The sequence below is a fragment of the Humulus lupulus genome, chromosome 1, assembly GCF_963169125.1.
Source record: "Humulus lupulus chromosome 1, drHumLupu1.1, whole genome shotgun sequence".
NCBI lineage: Eukaryota > Viridiplantae > Streptophyta > Magnoliopsida > Rosales > Cannabaceae > Humulus > Humulus lupulus.
The window spans coordinates 15,225,986-15,247,370 of record NC_084793.1 but is presented as its reverse complement, the minus strand read 5'-3'; the positions used below and the strand labels follow the sequence as shown (position 1 = coordinate 15,247,370).

Genomic DNA, 21,385 nt, shown 5'->3' with positions numbered 1-21,385 from the left:
GACTGAGCCCAAGGCCGGTCCCATCTCAGACGAACGATGTCCGGGGTATAAATCAATGCAGACCGAGCTTAAGGCCGGTCTTACCCCGGACGAACTATGTCCGGGGGATATAAATTAAAGGGACCAAGCCTAAGGCCGGTCCCACCCCGGACGAACGATGTCCGGGGATATACATTAAAGAGGACCAAGCCCGAGGCTGGTCCCACCCTGGACGAGCGATTTCCGGGGGTATAAAGTTAAAAGGACCGAGCCCAAGGCTGGTCCCACTCCGGACGAGCGATGTCCGGGAGAGAGAAGCATCCGGTATGCCTCAGGGCAAAGCCGTGGCCTACAACTGGTAAAGGGAAAACAAGGTTCCAAAATAAACTATCAGCCAAGTTGGCCCGGGCCGTTGGAGCCGGGATTGGAAATTGGGCGGTTAGGTCTGAAAACTCGACAAGCTAGTCAGTTTGTCTAGTCCAGGCCGTTGGAACCGGGACCAAACCCTCTGAATCAGTCAGACACGGTAATAAAATGAAATTTCTACTCAAGGAATACCAAAAAATATATATATATAGATACCAGAGAAAGCAATACAAAGTGTTTTGGACGCATACGCGTCCGGAAAAGTTATTACAAAATTACAACAAAAGGATAGAGAAGAGACAAGGTGAAGATCCAGGCCTAGGCTTCATCCCCCAGAAGCTCCGCGTCTTCCTTTTCCTTGGCCTCAAACTCGACCCTTTTCGATTCCGGATCGGGGAAGACCAGGAGGTTCATGCTCTTGTCCTTGCGCCAAGCCATGTAAATGGCCTCCTCGAAGGTGACCTCCAGCATGCCGTCTGCCTCCTCCTTCTCGCGACGGGCCTCTTCGTGCGCCGTCTTCTCCTCGCAGAGAGAATCGTCCAGCTCGCGGACCCGTGTCATCAAGGTCTGGATCTCCTCCTTGTCCCGGGCAGACTGAGCCGCGGCCGCCTCCAGAAGGGTTGCCCTCTCATTGGCCTCGTTTCCCTTCCGGGAAAAAGCCTCTTCCAGCCCGGCCTTGACGCGGTCGAACTCCTCACGGTCCGCCCGAGCCTGGGCCGTCTCCCTGGCAAGGGCCTCCTTGGCGGCCTCCCTCTAATTCACGGCCGCCTCCAGCTCCAGCTTAAATGTCTCCATCTTCATGGCCAGCTCGATCACCAGATCGACACTCCGATGAGATAGCAAATCAACCTGGAGCAAAGAAAAGTTAGGAGAAATCCTTATTAACAAATAAGAAGAGGGAAGAAAAAGACAAGTAAAACTTACCGTGATGGCCTGGTGACGGAGAGCCTGGGAGATGAACAGCACGTCCGGATTGGCTATTGTGGCGTACCGTTTGAGTTGGAGGTTGGACATGGTGTTCCCCACCTGGTCCAACAGGTCCGCTGCCAAGGGGGCTGTGTCTTGCCCAAGCTTAGGGCGGAAAGCCCGTCTCGGCGACTAGCCGATCCACGATTGGCTGAGGGGCGCTGAACGCCGCCAGACGCTCCGCGAACTCGACCTAGCGGCGAATTGTCAGGGCCTTGTATGTTTCGTCCCTCCAGCCCCGACCATTCTCCCAGGTCCGGTTAATCAGGCGGGACTGCTCATCCCGCACAACGGCTTCACCCTCCTCGAGTAGTGCCGAACGTATGGGGAGAACCGGCGGTGCGGGAATCTCTTTCGCGGCAAGCCAACTCTCGCCATGCGATTCGTCGGCCGAGCCAGCTGATAACTCTAAAAAATAGAGTTATTTTACCACTTTTTATGTGCTAATTGTTGCTTAATTCTTGAGTTTTTAAGAAATTTATTAAGTTTTTAAGTAATTTTGAATTTATTAGTCTTATCATGATTTTATATATTTTTGTGTGTTTTTATAGTTATTTTGTTGTAGTTTAATTTAAATTATTGTGTTTAGTTAAAAGTAAAAAAATGTGTGTTTTATTGAAACTAAATGTTAAATTTAATTAAGTTTTAATTAATATTTTCAAAGAATTAATATGATTTATTTTATAATTGAAAATATTTGATTGAGGTTTAATTTATTTTTATTTTAGGGAATATGTTGTATTTTCTTTTGAGTTGAAAAGCAAGGAAAGGAAAATAAGTAGAGTTGGAAAAGAAAGGAGAAGAAATGGTAAATCTTTAAAGTAGAGACCTAGCTGCCTCCATCCAGCCCCATGGGCCCGAAGCCTCTCTTCAGCCATCTGGGCCCGCGCCTACTTCCACCAGCCAGCCTAATTGGGCCTCCTGCCCAGCCGAAGCCCACGCCTGCCCAAGCTCCAGCCTTCCTCCAGCAGACCCTTCTTCCCACCTTTCGGTCCCAGCTCCTTCAGCAATGCTGCCAGCTGTAATCACCTCACAAGACTTCAGCGGTCTCTCCTCAAGTCACGCCTCCAAGCAATCCCCAAACTCTCCAACAGCTGCTGATCATTGTTTCTCCAGCCAACCACCAATCCACGTTGCTCCCAGCAACAAATCCATCTGGGTCGCCTGTTGCACTAAAGCCCAGCCCACTATGGGCCTGCCTTTCTGCGCCTGGCCCAATCCTCTCAGTCGTGCGCCTGCCCATTCCAGCTGCCACTTGATGCACCCACGCCCAAGACTGCCATGAGCCTCCAATAGCCACCCATATGCATGCCATTTTCTCCTTGAGCCCAACAAGGGCTCACTTTTGTGCCCTTGTCTCCTTTGCCAAAAATACCACATTTTTACCCCATTTTCTATACATTTTACCCAAACTCATCATCACCCCTAAAAATTTACCCCTATATGTCATATTATTCATCATTTCAAATTTAATTTAATCAATTTAAATTGATTATTTTAAACACATTTTTTTTGGCTATAAATAAGGGAATTAGGGTATCAATTTGGGGGAGGAGGTTACTACACTACACAAAATTCTACACATTTCAAAACATTTCCATTCTCTTCATCTTCTTCTTCTTTTTGGTTATTTTTCTATGTATTTTTAGAGGAACAATTTGGGGGTTTCTCCTCCAAATTTTCCTATCTATGTTTGTATTTTCTATTCTAGTTATGAGTTTCTAATCTTTTTAAGATTATTAAGGTGATGATGAAACAATATGTAACTAGATAGTGTTTATTTTATATGTTGATTTCCCATTTTGTGCAACAAAGTTTATGGAATTTTCTTCTTCAAATATCTTCTTTCATCTTAAATATCATGTATTTTGGATTGTTAGCACATATTTACACTTTGTTCTTCATTAGTGCAAAAACATAATATTCTTTGTGTAAGACGTGTTATTAAATTGTACACATCCATGCTTAGAACAAAAATATTATGTTTTGCCTTATAAGTAATGTTCATTGATTTATATGTTATTTCATTAGATTGATTTACACTAAATGCTTTGAAATTATAATTTTGAAAAGTGAAGAAAAATCCTATCTTTTTAGAAGTAATTGGTGCTTAAAATTACAAATTTATTTAGAAAATGATAGTTTGATTTATCTTAACTATCACTAAAACTTGAGAATCAATGTACTTTTAAATATTATTAAACTTATATTTTGTGGATTCTATTATCTTAATAATCTTATTTTACCATCTTGTTTACAATTATTAATTTAGTAATATATATTGTCTTTAATTTCTATATTATTGTATTTTATTTTATTTTTATTATAAAAAAATCTCATCAATCTTTGGAACTAGGTTAGAATTTATTAATTTTGATTTAAAATAGTTTTCTTTTCGATTTTAGACAACTCCTTTGGGTTCGATCTTGTGCTTACACGAACACTATATTCCATATACGATTCGTGCGCTTGCGAGTATAAATTTTTAAAACATGCCCGTTTTGGGTCCATCACCAACCCGCCTCGTCCAGGGCCTCTTCTTCCCGGTGTTGGCCTCCTCAGCGCCAGCGTCCAGGCCCTTTTTCCAAGAACTTTGGCTGGCCGCTGCACCCGTCTCCAAGTCAATCACTGGGTGTTGGGCGGGGCCGGAGACTGCAGCCGGGTCCACAGCCTGAATGGGGACCACGGCAAGGGCTCCCCCGCCGGGTCGAAGTTCCGCCCCGGGCGCTTCCTTGTTGAGGTTTGTGTCCGGGCCTGCCGTCTCGTTTGCCTTCCTGGCAGCTTTCCTGGCCGGCCTGTCCTTGAGAAGCTGCCTCATTTCGCTTGCGGGGGTAGACATGCCGGAGTCTCCTGCAAAAGCACAGAAAAGAGAATTAGTATGGCAAACCAAAAGAATCAACATCAAACTAATAATGACCCGGGATGAACCCTCATCTATGCCCCGGGCGCGACTCAACTCCTCTAAAGCGAAGGAATGGACTCGATCCCCCTTGTCGTCCGGGTTCAGATGATTCCCGTACTGAAAGAACCTGGATAAGAACATAAGAACCTCCGAGCCTACGGGGATGGGAGACGAAGGTCTCATCTCCCCGTCAGCCCCGAACGCGGGGCCTTGGAGTACTAGCCTATCCCTAGCTAAGTCCCCAACTTGGGGAGCATAAGTCAAGATTAAAGAGGAGTTAGCTCGCCCTGATACGCTAGCCCCGAGAGTCCCCGTGTTAGGTAGGGCGTCCTCGAAGAGCTCCTCCAGATCCTCCGAAGTGGCCGCCTCCGTCTGGGCCTGGTCCCTTTTTCGCTTGGTCGCGTCAGCTCGCGCCGCCTTCTCCACTTCTGCAATGTGGTCCAAGGCCAGCTGTTCCTAGATGGCGACGCTCTTCTCGCAGCTGATTCCCCGAAGGTTCGGGATGACAATAGTTTGGGTGGCTGCAAGCATCCCGACCAGTCGGAGGTTGTCCGTGGTGACGTAGCCTCCTACATCCAGGTCCTCCATGCTCAGCCCGGAGTAGAACTTCCTCTGTTCCATGATGAACAGGGTGAGGGGAGTTTGAGCGAAAGGTCCTGCCACCCGGAGGAATATGATGAGAAACGAAGAAAAAGAAAGAAAAAACAAAACAAAAAAAGGGACAAGGTTCGGGGAGGCACTTACCCACTCGCTGGAAGTCTAGCATCAGCGTGAGGTTCTTCTCCACGAGGAACCCGGACGTCATAAACCAGTAGTGACGGACGTCCGGGGGATGCTTCCAGGAGCTGGTGGGAGCGGGATAGCTACCTCGCAGCTTTAGTCTGTAGAAGCCGTCCAAGGTCCTGTCCTTGGCATTTACCTGCGGCTCCATCTTGTAGAAATACAAGATCTCTACAGGGGTCGGCTCCGCGATCTCCTTTGCGATGCAGAACACTCGCCATCCCACGAGTAGCTGGTACGCTTGTGGCAGGAGCTGGAATGGCGCGATCCCCACATACGTCAGGAACCACACGAAGTAATCGTGGAGCGGGAGTGTGGCTCCCGCACTGATGTGGTCGGCGCTCCAGGCCCCGAACCCTTCTACGGACGTGTGCGCCTGCTCCTCAATCCTAGCCATGCGGTTGTGGAAGAGTCCGGGAGTGGACTCTATGCCCAGGCACTTCTCCAGGATGTACATCATCTGGTAGTTCCAGAACAAGTTGGTAACCACGTCCATCTCCCATCTATTGCCCTTGGGGGTCCGGGACCCGGAGAGGACGACATGGGCCCTGTTGACTTCTTCCTCGGAGTGAAGGGTGACACCCGTTGCCATAGTTGATGATCTGGGAACAAAGAAAGAAAGCCAAGCAGTCAGTACCTAAACCCAAGAAAGTTGGTTAAGGTACGGGGGGTCTCCTAAGGACTGCTTGGAGTCCCCTTCGGATCGGGTCCGGGATCACCAAGGAACCACAAAACTCAGATCGGGAACGGAAAAAGGGCTACTAAGTAGGCTCCACCGTCTGCCCGGGGAGCATCCGGACCCGGAGCAACCCGGACCAGGCGGCCTTCCTAACAGTGTAACTAAGTGCAATCTGATTCTAGCAGCCTAAGCACACGAATTAAAAGAACAACCTAAGTTCATATATTCATCAAGAAGGTCAGAAGGACTTACTGTGAATTGTTGGTCGTAGAAGATGGTAGTTGTTCGACGGTAAGAACGGCAGAACTTCGTTCTTGAACTGGTGAAGCCGGTTCAGCAACTCGTCGATAGAGCAGACCCAGGATGTACTCTCAGGCGGATGGGCAGACGCTGGGACAGTCGGAAATAGATGACGACGTAAAGTAAGCAGGCAATGAAGGATGTCGTCGGCGATATCGGACATGCAAGGCTTATCAGTTCTTGAAATGGCTCGAGAGTGTAAAAATGTCAAATGAATGTCTGAGGAGTATTTATAAAGGCCCGAATCCTGGCCTCTGATCCAACGGATAGAAATCTCCCCATCGAACGGTCCAAGATCGTGCAGGGGCATTTATGAGCACTATAAAGCTGGATCCTCGCCATCTCAGATCTAACGGCCCAGGAGAGGCGAATGTCAAAGGTCATCCCATCCGACGACCCACATCAGCATAGGAGCATTAATGAAGGACCCCTGTGCGGATGGGACGCTTCGAAATCTGTGCTGACGCACTAGCCTAGGCCTAGCGACCCTTGAGGTGGTTAGGTGACCTTTCGAGGTCAAGATCCATCCATGCAGCAGTCGCCTGGCGACACGTGTGCCCCTGCCACGAAGCGGGACTTAGGTAAACGTACCCGGACACTGGCAAATGGTTCGGGCCCGGTATACGGCCAGCATCACTGCCCTTTGTCACGGACCCACGATTCCAAGTAAGAACTGGGAAGGCAACCGTGGATTGTCCGGGAACAAGGCAAGCCTCCACCTGGCGGCCCCAGGCAAAGGCTTGGGGGGTAAATGTTATCCCCATTTCCTGGCGTGGGCCCGGGACGATGGTCCAGGTCCATGGTCTGGGGTGTTCTGATATGGGCCCGGCCCAAGCCCGCTTGGTACAGGGAGTAAGCGTGATTCTGGACCCGGATGGCGTCCGGGATGGTGATCCAGGACTGACGTCCAGGAGACGTATAGACAGTTGGGATTATAGTTGAAGCATACGTAAATCGATCTCGGAGCCTGGTAAACAGTTCGGGCCTATGGTAAACGAAGAGGGACAGAGGTAAACGAACCTGGATCAGGTCCTCCCGGTTTGGTAAGGAAAAGCATCCGTGACCCTGAAGCCGCCCCACGACGCGTGGGGGTTGTCCCCACTTTTCACCTGCTGAAAAGGCCACCTCGCGATTGCACGCCGCTGTTTCAAACCTGCGCTGCCAAGTACACTGACTGGTTTTGTCCCCTGAATCTGTCTCGTAACTCGGAGTGCCCTGACCCAAAAACACCGTTTTGTCGGGCGAAGTATAGTTCTTGGGCCGCTCCCTTTGGGCCTTAATTATTCTGGGGCTTGTGTATTTTTATCTTTTGTATTGGGCTTCCGCCAGAGAAGCCAAGAGTATCCACATCTTTGATGGGCCCGGGTCATACCCGGCTCAGGTCCAGTGTTCCTATGAGCCTATAAATACAGGCGATAGAACACTGGAAAAAAGATCTCTCTTCGACTTGTATACAGTTACTCTGTCAAAACATAGAGAGAAACTCCATTGTAAAAGACTTTCTAAGCTCTAATACAACTGACTCGTGGACTAAGGCTTATTAACACCTCAACCACGTAAAAATCCTGTGTTAATCTTCTAAATTCCATATCTTAAATCTTAGCTAATATTCATTAGTATAGTTTCTGAAAACTTCTGTAAACAATAATTCATAAAAAAAAGTAAAAAAAAAAATCATTATAAGAAATTTAGTCTCTTATTATAATAATAGATTATTTTAATAAATTTATATTTTTTTATTACATAATTCATTAAAAAAAAAGTAAAATTTGATTGAATTTTTTTTAGTTATATATCCCTTATTTTGGTAAATAATATTCATTAGGAGAAATTAGATGTTCGCTTAGCTTTTAATATAACTGAAGGAAATGAGGATGGAATTAACACCCCTAAAAGTAAAATTTGGTAACTTTGATTCTAAACTGCACGTCTAGTTGAGGAACAAAAATCTATAACAATAAAATAGCTTCTTCTTTTTTTGGAAATGGATAACAATAAAATAGCTAAAGCCTCAATAATTTTAAACTACTTTTTTGGGTGACGTTTTTGTTTTTGTTTTTGCTTTTTATTTTTTGTTTGTTTTAATAACTTTGGAGTGAAGGAAAACATAGAGAATCTTTTATGAGACTTTAAGTTGTGGAATATCTCCACTAAGCTTCTGACTTCTTTAATGGTTATATGTAGGAATAATAGTTACAAAACAATAACATAAAAAGATCAATTGAAACTAACTATACAAACTTCGGCATTATTAACAATAAAGTAGTACTAATAAAACTCCATGGCAGAAAGCTATGTTTTACTCCTCTGTTTTCAGATTTGACAAATTAATGTATTTATACATCCATTTAGCACTAAATGTTTGCATATTTTTCAATGATAGATGAGAACAATGGAACTGTAATCTACAACAATTTGTGCATCAATATTTCATGGAGTCTGAATTCATGCAACACTTTATTATACAGATTAAATTAAGAAAGTTCCATTATGTGGACTGGTTGGTTCACAATATTTACATGCTTTCATGTTCTTGAATAGCTTCTTTTGCAGGAATCCATGGAATTTTTGTCTCGGCACCATTGACCCCTGAATATAGCAGATGAAACATTTGGTTACAATACAATGATGTAATTTCGTAGAAGAACTTTACTTTTTTTTTTCCAATGCAATACAAGAATTATTTATTTATTGCATGAATCAAGGTGAATTATTCATTTATTGTCACTTGTTTACTTTTATAACTGATTCTCAATTCGAAATCAATAAAATGCACATAGTTCATTGCATAGATAGTCAAGCATGTGAGAGCAAGAGCCAAAATGGAAAAACCATCAACACACTTGAAAGCAAATGAAAAAAAAAATCCTAACAAGCAACTACATAGCAGGTTAGGCATACAAGTCCAAGTGTTCTTATAAGTGGATCTACAATTAGGAAGACTACAACACAAAGGAACTTACCCCTTGACGTGTGCGCTGGTAAGCTGACATACTTGGGACATGAGTTTCTTGAAGAAACCATGTTGTCATTGGTAACTTGTGTCACACAGTCCCGAGGCTGCAAAAAAATTGAACATCAAAATTATGTTAAAAAAAAATCTTTACTGTGTGAAATGAAAGAATATCACAGGATCAGAAACAGAACTGGACTAATCATCCAACTAAAGGCTTTATTATTCTCTGAAATTTCTAGTCTAAAAGTAGATAAATACAATATCCAGCTTCGTTCTTAGCTAATTTTAATAAAAATACATTTGGCTTACACTAATAGAACTAGAGAGTACTTCGACCATCAAATTGGGAGCCGCAAATGACAGGCAAAATACATTGATATGGTGTGGAGAACTGACACCAGAATTGTCAGGTCAGACTCAATGCCCTACAAGCGTGGCTTATATGGATCCTTGAGCAGCCTATATATTAATCTATGATAGAATCTAACGTAAATTCCTTGTTGGAGTTTTACCTCAAAGTTCTTGTAAAAGCATAACCGAAGTTCCTCTATAGCTCCATTTTTGCAAACTATCAATGGGGTTGTGTGAAAAGCATTTTGAATGGCAGAAATGATGCCTCCAATAGGATATTTTTCACTGTCAGAAGGCACATATCCTTCTTCGGAGAGGACTCTCTGCGCACAATTTTACAAAAACTCAATTATGAGAGGTGTAAATTGATTGAATAACATATAAATTATGCAACTTAGAAGGACGATTAAACAAACAATAAACTTTGTCACCAATTAACAATTACGTAATTCATCAGTATAATTCATTATAATGCTGTGATACCATCTATAGGAGTGAAGGGCTCTAGGTCCATGTAAAGATTCGGTTCCTCAAAAACTTACTGAGACATTGTATTTGAAGTAGATATTTAGGACCGTTGAAAAGTAATTGTATTCATCACCAGTGACAGGAGCAGAACAAGTTCCATGCTTCTCTGCAAGTAAGAATGCAAAAATGAATAATAGCTATGGTAGTGAAAGAAGGGAAACATGTTTACATGAGTAGCAAGAAGATGATAACTACACTCAACTTGCACCCTTATTCAACCCTGTGACTTTATGGATGCCATGCCACGACATGGTCAAAATTATATTAAACAAAACACACCTAAAATAGGAACGTGTACCTATGGAATGACCTCAAAACCGAGGAAAATGCACCAATGATAGGAAGCACACAAATTACAACAGAGCAAAGAAAGTAACTAGCAAGACCATTGGTTTCTATCATGAAGGTATACAAAGATTATATATCTAGAAAAAGAAAAAGAAAAAACAAAGCATAGACATATCTGACATTCCTCAAATATTTATAATGCATGCCTCTTATCTCATAATCATTTCCTGTAGCAATGACACCCAAAATCTTATGCAATAAAAATGGAAAAGATAAAATTTCAGATCTGAAGGTTCATGAAACAAACATTTCAAGAAATCGTACTAACAATGAAGTGAATTAGCAGGAGCTCTGTTCAAACCAATTAAAACCTATAACTGGTATGGTATCACAATTTACGTCAATCACAAGACTCGAAAGTTCCAAAGAGATGAATTAACTTAGTATCATATACAAGCCCTAAATCTAGACAAACGATGCACATATGTATTAAACCATGAGTTCAAGTAAAAATAAAAATAAAGAATAGATTAAGAGGATTACCCCACTGCAAGTGTAGTGTGTCCAGTTCAGCCATCATGACATATAAGATGAATAATTGTCAGTTATGTACAACACAAAACAAGATATTAGGCACAAAGTCAATTTATAATTAAATGATCACCTCATGACCCCAAAAGGACCCTTTACCACCATGGCAGGTTGATGGTGAACCACAGCTTAAAGACGGCCAATACTTTTCTAGATCGCCAAGCAATGTAGAAATCTACAATGAAGCAGAATACTTGTATGGTGATTGGTCATATAGATTGAGGCAGCACTTGAGATATGTTAACAATTATTTTAGGAAAATAAATTTTAACTGCCATAGTAAAATACAAGTACAAGATGAATTTAAAACAGAGAACATGAACGAGTAAAGAGTTATACTTACCCACAAAACGACATAAACATTCAACGTATAGAAGTTCATAACACAGTGTTGATAATATTTTTCTTTTTTATTATGATAAGTAACTACCACCTAATCAACTCACCGAAACTTTATTTATTTATGTCATCTTCAAAAGAAGTAATACAATTTACAAACACATACCTCTTTCTCATTAAACCTCTTATTCGTGCAGCAGGAAGGCCAGCTTCCATCATTGTAATCAGGCCACAACCCATCTGCCATACAAGTACAAAAATCAGATTACTCTCCCCCTCACCCTACCCTCTGTGTGTGATACACACACACACATGTGTATTTATATAAAATAAATGTGACAACTACAATCACAACAAAAAGATCAAGTGACCCACTTGAATCATGAGTCAGTAGTAAATTTTAATAACTTTAGTTTCACTGTTTATTAGATTGATCATAGTTCCCAAATTGGAAAATACAATTATGCATCATTTATTCAGATTTGTTTACAACAACAACATTGATGTTTCTTCTTCTTCCACAATTCATTTAACATTTCATAATAGGAAAAATCCCAAAAAATAACTCTTGCAAAAGCAAATTCAAGTGACTATTTGAGCTAGGACATATACACAGTCAAGTGGGTTACAATATTATATTAATATGACCAAAGAATATCATATATACCAAACAAAAAATGTCAAATTAAAAATAATATTATATACTTACGTATTGTAAACTCGGCAGGGGCATTTGAACTGAAAAAAAAAAGCCCAACAACTCATAATTAGAGCACAATAAAAATTATGTCAAGTATATGCTGAAATATAACTTTTAACCAAAAATGTCATCTTCCGCAATTAAAAAAAATATTTTTTTTAAACAAAGAAGGGGGTAAAGAGAAGGAATAGAACCCTCGGCAGCAAGCATTGGAAGTACAGCAATGGCGGCTGCGGCGACAGTAGGTGGCGGGCCATTGCAGAGCCAAGGCGAAGTAATCGAACTCTCTCTGAGTCTGAGGTTTTCCTCTTGGAAAGATTCCAAGTCCGAGTCCATTAGGTTTGGCCTCCGTGGTGAGGAAGGAAGCCACTGATAATGCTAAGATGGCTAAAGAAGCCCATTTGGGGAAAAGCAGAGCCATCGGAGTAGCCGAGGTTTGGTCTTTCCGATCTCCCAAAAAAGATTCTATCTCCTGTATCAGGTGCCCCGAAACGACCAACTACCCAAATTTGACATTTTCGTACAATTTACGAATATACTTTTCGGAAATAAATATGTTTTTGCAATATTATCCCTAAAGTCTTACTTATTTACTATTTAATCCCTATGAGAAGGTTAAAAATTATTATTGAATTAGTAAGGATAAGGTTTATTTTTTTTTTTGACAAGAGAGCAATGACTTATATAAGAACCACCATGTATAAAAGTTCAATATAGAATTAAAAAAAATAAATCCAACCAAGTAAACTCATAATTTAAATTGATAAGTTATCAAGAATCAAAGTTAAAACATTAAAGTGTTTTAAAAACACTTTAACACATGTCATACTTCGTAGATAATATTTTAATTATTTATAAATGATGATAATTTTTTAATATATACAAAATTCGTTGATCAATTTGAGTTTAATATATTATTTTATTCTAATTTTATAAATTTAAGATACTTGATGAGTACTATAAAAAACAGAGAATATTGAAGTTATATTCTATTACAACACAACAAAATAAAATTATACACCTAATTTATTAAAAAATCAAAATTAAGGTTATAAATAGAAAGTTTTGATTTTAAAAATGACACGTGTTATCAAAATATAGAGAAAGTGCAAAAAAGAGTAACAAAGAGAATCTCATTAGCACTCTTCTACTAAAAATTGTGTATAATATATTACATATTAATTTTTTATACCAAATATAACATTTACATCTTATATAGTTTTTAAGATATTAAATATCTAGTATCTAGCTAAATCTCATAGAATAAATAGTACCTATAAAATCCAATCATATTTGAAGTGGCAAAGTTGTAAATTAGTGGGAACAAGTTGAGGTAGGTCCCAAATTTGGCCCAGTTGCATAAACGGGCCAGGCCCATAATATCTTCAAAGATAATGGGGCCCACATCTTTTTTTCTGCAGTAATGAAGGGGCCCACAACAATTTAGTTTTACTTTACTCTTGTTTTCAACGCACAACAGTAGTAGTTAAACGACTTTAACTTAGTCCTTAAGGAGGTGAGAGAGAGAGAGAGATGTGAGTACTTCTGAGTTCTGACTGAGGAAGCAACGAATATTGATATTTCAACTGAAAAACTTTTGGTAATACAATAACCATTGATCTGATTGGCTGACACAGGCAATCTTTCATCTGGGTTATCATGGAATCGACCAGTTTTGTCCGTTAACTGGAGACGATGTCACAAGCTGACGTCTCTTACAGGTACAAACAGATACAAAGTTTGAATAATCTGCTTCTTCATTTTCTTTTAAGTTTTGTGGTTAAAACTTTTTCTGGGTATTGCTGCAATTGGATTTAATCATCGAATTTGATCTTATTATATATACCATTTGATTGAAAGGTTTTTGTCTTCTTTGAATGTCACTAGCTGCTTATAATATTCACTCTTTTAAAGGCAAGAAATAGGTTTCACATGTTAGCTGATTGCTCTTATATAAACAATTAGGTGGTGGTTGTTGTAGTAAACTCTTTGAATTTTAACTAAGGATTAAGGAAGTAAAGTTAGTACCTTTGATGTTTGATAAAAGGGTAATGGTATTTTTTATTCTCTCTTTCTTTCATTTGTGAGTATAACTGTAGGATGTACATAGTTTCAGAATTTATTTTGTGAATCAGAGTCCCCATAAAGTATACTTCTTCCCAGCAATAACTAATGTTGTATTTTGTAGATTTGAAAGAGCTGAGGATTGCCATCATTTGGGTGAGCCTATGGTTTATGTTTCTCTGAGTTGAAACGCTAGTATTTACCATTTATGCTTGTTTAGCATATAGCATAGGCCTTGTTGCTTGTGTCTTGAATTTGGGACATTAGATTTATTGAACTTTCAACTGTTATACAGGTAGTATGCTTATTAGAGTCACATACTCTTCTAATAAGAACTAAATTATGTTATAGCATATAAGCAGTTAGAAGACGTTTATGACATACAACTTTTCTATTATTTTGCTCAATAAACTGTTGCAATGGAGACTATTGGTTTGGTTTTGCGTTATATGATGTTTATTTTGCTTTCTTGGTTTGCAGCTGTGGGTCTTGTGGATACCCTCTGAATTTGATATCTTCTAATCGAATCACTTCTGGCATAGACTCTGAATACCGCAAATCCATAAAGAAAGGTTTAATCTCCTTCATTTCGGTTGATCTCAGTCGATTCACACAGGTTGATGAGGTAAATTGTTTTCCTCTGACTTGGGGTCGTTATCGTTCAAAAACAAAACTCTTGTGCCGTAAATGTGGAGTTCATGTTGGCTATGCATACAGTGACTCTCCTGCCCTTTGTGGTTTTGACTCTCCCAATTCATCAAGCTCAGTTTATAAAAAATTTGCTGTAAAGATTCGAGCTCTGCAGCCTTCTGAAGAGTGTTAAAGAAGGTTGACATGGAGGATCATTCCAATATTGGTCTAACCTCCATCATGCACCTTCCTGATGATTGTCTTTACTTCATTTTCCGAGGACTTGATTGTTTCACAGATCGTGAATCCTTTGGCCTGACTTGCCAACGATGGCTCCAAATTCAAAACCATAGCCGACGCTCTTTACAGTTTGCATGTTCATTCACCCATTTGAGTCTTTCTTCATTAGGACACCCCAATTTTAACTTCAATTCCTTCCATCTCAATAGGGTGCTCACCCGCTTTCAGAATTTACAGTCTTTATCCTTAGCTGGTTGCATATACCTAAATGATTCAGGCTTGGTACCACTACAGTATTATGGTTCAAACTTGCAAGCTATTCATTTTGACTGTTGTTTTAGTATCACTGATAATGGATTTTCCATGGCCGCCATTGCTTGCCCCTCACTAACACTAGTTAGTCTTTACCGATGCAATGTTACTGATGTTGGGTTAGCAAATTTGGCCAAAGCTTGCTCTGGTCTAAAACAAGTAAACCTCTCACACTGCTCATACATTTCTGACCATGGATTAAGGGCTCTTGTAAATGCATGCCATCAACTTCAAGCCGTCAGAATATCTTTCTGTAGCCGTATAACTGGTGTTGGCTTCAGAGGTTGTTCTTCAACTTTAGCTTATGTAGAAGCCGAGTCTTGTGATCTTGACCCACAAGGCATGGGTGGAATAGTGAGTGGAGGTGGATTAGAGTATTTGGATGTTTCTTCTCTAAGCTGGCATGTAGGCAGAGATGGATTGGTAGCTATAGGAGCAGGACTTGGCTCAAACCTGAAAATCCTTAACCTTCGGTTGTGCAAAACTGTGGGCGATCAGTCTATTTTAGCAATTTCAAAAGGGTGTCCCCTACTTCAAGAGTGGAACTTAGCATTGTGCAATGAGGTGAAGATCTCTGGATGGGTTTCTATTGGGATGAACTGTCATAACTTGGAGAAACTTCATGTGAACCGATGTCGGAACCTATGTGACGACGGGTTGCTGGCTTTGCGAAATGGGTGCAGAAGGCTCTCTGTTTTGTACATGAGCCGCGGAGGGAAGATCACTTCTACAGCAATAGAGATGTTCAAATGTTATAGAGGAGATGTTATTATCAAGCATGAAGAGATTATGACTATGAGTACAGGGCATCAATATTTTGTTTGACTAGCTCTTTTGCAAACTTTCTTTACTTGTGTTTTGTTGCTTCTCTCTCTTTCTGATTAATTGTTTAAACTTGGGATTTACTTAATATGTTAGAATTGAATTGTATTATATATATATATATATATTAATTGTATATAGATTGTTCTTCCATGAGATTTTGGTCAAATAAGTTACGCCGGAGCAAATTTTGGGAAGGCGAAATAAATGCATGACATGACCAATTACTATCTCTATATAGAAGCAGCAACAGAACCACTTAGCTAACTATTCAATTTGGTAAAAAAAAAAACCATATGAAAGATCACCATAATGCATAGCTGTTTGGATCCAGTTTTAGAGCAAGAGAATCCCCAACAAGGACAAAAATGACAAATTTTGAATCACTCCATTTCCAGACGAGACTGCAAACCACTAATCCAGAACCAGGTGATGGGTTAAAAACTGCTAAAGACCAGTTAAGACCGACATTGAGGAAAGTCACGAGCTCTAATATAGTGAACCAAAACTAGGAATTTGAGTGAGACAAATTTGTGGAAGTGTTCAACTAACTTAACAAACTCAATTAGGAATTGTTAACAATCCTAATAGAAGATTTTGCCAAGCAAGCACTTGCCAGTTCAGCTAAAGATTTCCTCAGAAAATCTAATTTTTACTCCTTTAAAAGACTGAAGTAACAAAATAAAGTGTTTATGCCTCCATTTGTGTTTGCATAATGTCAATGATAGAAGAGAACAATGGAGCATTAATCTAAAACAACTTATGTATCAACATTTTACCTTACAGATTGACTAAGAACGTTTCATTATGTGGACTGGTTCACAATATTTACATGCTCCCATGTTCTTGAATAGCTTCTTTCACAGGAGCCCTTGGAGTTGTAGTTTCAGCACCGTTGGTCCCTGAGTTTAGCCGATGAAATATTATGATGCAATGCCATGATAATTTGTTGCATGAATCAAGATGATCTATTCCTTTTTTCAACAGTTTCATGTCTCACAGTCCTTGTTTCATTGTATAACTGATTCCCTGGTAGTGAGATCAAGATAATTTAACTACCACTTGACATGAAACAGATTAAGTTTCGGTTTTGTGAGAGAGAGATTTACATTAAAAGGAACAAAATGGGTCAGTGCATTATAATCCAATAGATGAGAGCAACAACCACAAGTCCACAACCAGAAACACTTGAAAGCAACCGAAAAAATTCCTTAAAAAAACAAACTACATCACAGGTTATAAGTGGATTGACAAAAGTAGGAGTTGCCTGATGAGTAAATTAACAGTTAGATAAACTACAGCAGAAAGGAACTTACCCCATGATACATCTGCTGGTAAGCTAGCATAATGAGGACCTGAGCTTCTTGAAGAAACCATGCCAATTTTTCTTGTTGATTCAGTCTCGCAGTCCCGAGGCTGCACAAGAATAGAAAATTCAGAATGCATTTAATACAAAAAGTTATTTCTATGAAACATGGAAATACGTCACTAGACAAGAAGCAAAACTAGACCTGAGAAACAAATTACAAATGGTGGCTGAATGGCATAATTGTCAGGCCTGATTCTTAAGTAGTATGCATATAAATCTATGACAGAATCTTAAGCATAAACGGTGGTAGAATGGTGTGATTTACCTCAAAAATTCTTGTAAAAGCACAATTGAAGTTCTTGTAGCGCTCCATTTTTGCAAGTTAATAATGGGGTTGCATGAAAAGCATTCTGAATGGCAGAAATGATGCCTCCAAGAGGATATTTTTCACTGTTTGAAGGCACAAATCCTGCTTCGTAGAGGACTCTCCGAGTACACAGTATTAAGAAAACTCAATTATAAGAGCTATGCAGTAATTGGAGAATGTTAAAACGTAATAAAATAATTAGGAGATGACACATCAATAGCTTTTAACACCACTAGAGTAGCTTGGAGCTGTCAATGTAGCCCATGGCCCTGTAAGCTTCCATTGTATTCAATTCACACAAAGATCCTGAAGTGATGAGAGCTACTAGATCTCAGAAAGTATAATAGTGAACTTAGAAGTTTTAACTAGACTCTACAAATCAAGAGTTTTCTATGCCTTACTGAATTTAAATGGTAATGGCTATTACATTTCATGATGCAGATTAGTGAGCCTCAAAGGGTTAACTAGACATCCGAAATAAAAGCTCAGTTTGGATGCGAATTAAAGAAAACTAATAACCTGCTACAAAAAAAAAATACTTCTGAACTTAGGGTTGAAGAGTTTAGGCCCAATAGTTATTTGAAATACACATTTAGAGCTGTTGAAAGGTAGCTATATTCATCCCAAGTGACAGGAGAGGAACAAGTCCCATGCTTCTCTGCAAGTAACAATACAAGAGAATAAAAAATTAGCTAAAGTATGAAAGAATACATGCTTATATGCTTTGCAAAAAAGTAGTCCCTACATTCAACTTGAATCATTTTTCAGCCTATGAATTTGAGGATGCTATGCCACCACCCACCACAATGGCCTAATAGGTTCAACTCGACATGTACCAAAAATACTAATAGGAAAAGGTGTTCCCCTGGAATAGCCTCCAAATACAATAGAACAAAGGAAAAGGCTAGTAAGACTACTGGTAGTGGTTGCTCTCATAAAAGTATAAAAAGGGCAGATATATCAGAAAAATCTGCGTAAAAATCATTTAAAGCTAATGATCATATTAATATTCATAAACATGCATCTAATTTCTGTTGTAATTTCATGAGGAAATGGTTCTCAAACTCTTGTGCACTTTGATTTGTCTGTTTGAAACAAAGCAGAAAAATGGAAACAGAGATCAAATTTTCAGATATAAAGGTTTGAAAACAAGCATTTCAATAAAGTATACTAACAAATAGTTTATGAACTGGCATTAGACTTAATTCAAACCAATTAAAACTATAATTTCTGCCACAAATGATAGCAATAAAGAAAGAAAAAACCAAATGAGGAGGATTACCCCACTGCCAGTGTAGGTACGTCCAATTCAGCCATCATGGAAACATAAAATGGATCATTGTCAGTTCTATACAACAATATGCACAATGACAAGCACAAAGCCGTGGCAGGTTGATGGTGAACCACAACTTAGGGATGGCCAGTAATTCTCTAGAGCATCAAGCAATGTTGAAATCTACAAAATGAAAAGCAAAATACTTGTATTAAGATATAGATTGAGGCAGCAGTTGAGATATGAAAACAATTATGTTGTGAAAGTAATTATAACTGCTGAACTATAGTACAGTTACAAGATGTATTTACAACAAAGAACATTAACATCCAAAGTATAGAAAGAAAAGAGCCTTTTCTATAAGCTATTTTCTTACACACCATAGCTATTAGAAGAGTAAATAAAAATTACAAATACAGACCTCTTTCTCATTAAATCTCTTCTTGGTGCAGCAGGCAGGCCAGCTTCCATCATTGTAGTCAGGCCACAACCCATCTGCCATATAAGTACAAAGATGATATTATTCACACCCAACCCTATTTTCATTAATGACAAGATTGATGTTTCTTCTTCTTTTTCTTTGAAAAAAAGATAATCTCTTTAAACATTTCCCTAATGGGAGGAATCTCAAGTAAAGAAGTGACCTTTCCGATAGCATTTTTTTTTGTTAACCTTGGGCATGGACACATTTGCAGGCAAATAAGTAAGTCACCTTACATGCACCAATTATATAAGTGTACGTGAAAATAAGCTTGAAAATAATGAAAATTACATATGTCATATATTATACATACTTACGTATTGTAAATTATTAGAGAAAAATATCTCATAGGAAAGTACATGGCTAATTCAATAAGAACATGAATTACTCCATTCATCCTCAATTAGTTTTGAGACGTAAACCTCGTACTTCTTTCGTGCACCTATTATACTTTTAGACCACTTTACACATTCTATAACACATAACACAATAGGAGAATTTAACCTAGAGAAATAGAAAAAAACCCAACAAAACAAAAGGGTTTTAGCACACTCATCATCCGCTCTGAAAAAAAATAAAGAAAAAGATAGAAAGAGATACATAAAGAACCCTCGGCAGCAAGCATTGGAGGAGCAGCAATGGCGACAGTAGGTGGCGGGCCATTGCAGAGCCTAGGCAAAGTAATCGAACTCTCTCTGTGCTTTTACTTACGGAGATTCGGAGTCCATTGGGTTTGGTCTCCATCTCCATGATGGCACTGGTAGCCATGGCCAAGGAAGCCATTGTTATACAAGCCAATATGGGCATGCGCCGCTTTGCGATCTCCATGGCAAAGCAATCAATATCTCATTGTTCTAATTATTAATCAGTAACTACCAACCACCAACTACCTCGGTATCTGCGAAGCACAGTTTCAAGTTTCAACTACCAAAAAAATATGAAGTTGACCTTATCAACTAACAAAATATAAATTTGAGAAAAAACAAACTAAAAAAATATAAATCTACATTTGCTTATTATGGCCTATGTTCTATTTTTCTGGATTATTTTATTTATTTTAAGTGATTTTGTCCTCCGTTTTATTTTTATTAATATTTTGTAAAATTATATTTATCTAAATATTTTATTAATTATTTGAATTTTTTAATCAGTTATCTTTCTTTCAACCTATCTAAATTATCAAATGTTATTTTATAAAAAATTATTAAAATTAGATTACCGTGCAAAATAATTTTAAAAAATATAAATTATTTTGTTAAGTAATTATTTATTTATTTAATTTTTATTTTTTTAAATCATTTGTCTATAATTAAATGAATAAAAAATACAAATTAATGATGAATATTTTATAAATAAACATGTGGGTAAAACACTCAAATGTTAGGGGACTAGACAACTCATAAAAAACAGTACATGAGATTCGTTGTCATAAATAATGTATTTTTGCATGTTTAACTAGTAGATCAAAAAATAATTTTATTTTTCATGAATAATCTTACATACAAAAATATAATTTTTAAAAGTTTAGTTTATATGAAGAAAAAAAATATGCTCTTCAAAATGTCACAATAATCTCATGTTTAAACAATGCTCAAAAGTGTTTTTGCAATTATATATATAATGTTGTTAGATAAATTTCACAACATTCTCTATAGCATGTGTAGATTTTTGTTAGATGAACACTTAAATTAGAAAAGTTCTTCAGCAAAAAAAAAATTAGAAAAGTTAAAGTCATTTTTGTTTATTTATTTATTTATTTTTCTACATATATTTTTAATTTTATATATTATAATATCGTTTTGTAAAATAATTATCTTGTTATATGCACATTGAAAAAGTAGATAGAAAAATATGAAACAACTGACAGAAAGCTTAAGGACTTGTCATTGAGTTGTCTTTTGAAACTTGCATTAGTTCAATTCAACTCTCAGTCTAAATCATTTCTTTCTTTCTTCTGTTTGTTTATTTTTAGGAGAAATAGTGTTGATAAAAAAAATATTAATAAAACTGTAAAGGAAATATGTCATTATCAAAATATCTAATTCATGTTATCTGAATGTTTAATTAATATGTGTCTTATTTACTCTACAATATATATTAATTCATAATGTCAAATATTGTTATAATTAGTACAAAGCTTAATTTTTTTTCATTAGCTTAAT

General features: G+C 38.4%; 3 protein-coding genes and 1 pseudogene across 4 annotated transcripts; 2 read left to right on the top strand and 2 right to left on the bottom strand.

The window, feature by feature from the left end:
• Nucleotides 1-8,254: 8,254 nt before the first annotated feature.
• LOC133786397 (ribonuclease 2-like) lies at nt 8,255-12,240 on the bottom strand. Its single transcript, XM_062225476.1, has 9 exons — nt 11,920-12,240; nt 11,735-11,763; nt 11,192-11,265; nt 10,760-10,861; nt 10,639-10,642; nt 9,822-9,913; nt 9,441-9,602; nt 8,936-9,032; nt 8,255-8,561 (listed from the first exon to the last, which is right to left on the bottom strand). Exons 1-9 carry the CDS (start codon nt 12,144-12,146, stop codon nt 8,488-8,490), a joined length of 861 nt encoding a protein of 286 aa, XP_062081460.1. The 5' UTR covers nt 12,147-12,240; the 3' UTR covers nt 8,255-8,487.
• Nucleotides 12,241-13,218: 978 nt separating this feature from the next.
• LOC133786376 (uncharacterized protein At4g08330, chloroplastic-like) lies at nt 13,219-14,612 on the top strand. 2 transcript variants are annotated; one of them, XR_009871554.1, is made up of 3 exons: nt 13,219-13,446; nt 13,914-13,945; nt 14,270-14,443. XR_009871554.1 is itself a non-coding variant. In XM_062225475.1 (2 exons), the coding sequence occupies exons 1-2, from the start codon at nt 13,421-13,423 to the stop codon at nt 14,610-14,612; spliced, it is 369 nt and encodes a 122-aa protein (XP_062081459.1). In that variant the 5' UTR covers nt 13,224-13,420. The 2 variants fall into 2 exon arrangements, 1 of the variants encoding a protein (XP_062081459.1); XM_062225475.1 differs by lacking the exon at nt 13,914-13,945 and having other exon boundaries at nt 13,224-13,446; nt 14,270-14,612.
• Nucleotides 14,613-14,623: 11 nt separating this feature from the next.
• On the top strand, nt 14,624-15,904 carry LOC133786314 (F-box/LRR-repeat protein 12). Its single transcript, XM_062225470.1, has one exon. The coding sequence runs from the start codon at nt 14,624-14,626 to the stop codon at nt 15,794-15,796; it is 1,173 nt and encodes a 390-aa protein (XP_062081454.1). The 3' UTR covers nt 15,797-15,904.
• Nucleotides 15,905-16,020: 116 nt separating this feature from the next.
• On the bottom strand, nt 16,021-20,051 carry LOC133785293 (ribonuclease 2-like; annotated as a pseudogene).
• Between the last annotated feature and the right edge of the window lie 1,334 nt (nt 20,052-21,385).

What these genes read in the sequence shown, in the direction of transcription:
- LOC133786376 (XM_062225475.1), top strand. Translation starts at nt 13,421, where the DNA reads ATGTCACAAGCTGACGTCTCTTACAG. An exon ending in CAAGCTGACGTCTCTTACAG is followed by an intron (nt 13,447 to 14,269) that starts GTACAAACAGAT and finishes CTTGGTTTGCAG; the next exon opens with CTGTGGGTCTTGTGGATACC.
- LOC133786397 (XM_062225476.1), bottom strand. Translation starts at nt 12,146, where the DNA reads ATGGCTCTGCTTTTCCCCAAATGGGCTTCTTTAGCCATCTTAGCATTA. An exon ending in ACTTCAAATACAATGTCTCA is followed by an intron (nt 9,603 to 9,821) that starts GTAAGTTTTTGA and finishes AATTGTGCGCAG; the next exon opens with AGAGTCCTCTCCGAAGAAGG. An exon ending in ACCAGCGCACACGTCAAGGG is followed by an intron (nt 8,562 to 8,935) that starts GTAAGTTCCTTT and finishes TGCTATATTCAG; the next exon opens with GGGTCAATGGTGCCGAGACA.
- LOC133786314 (XM_062225470.1), top strand. Translation starts at nt 14,624, where the DNA reads ATGGAGGATCATTCCAATATTGGTCTAACCTCCATCATGCACCTTCCT.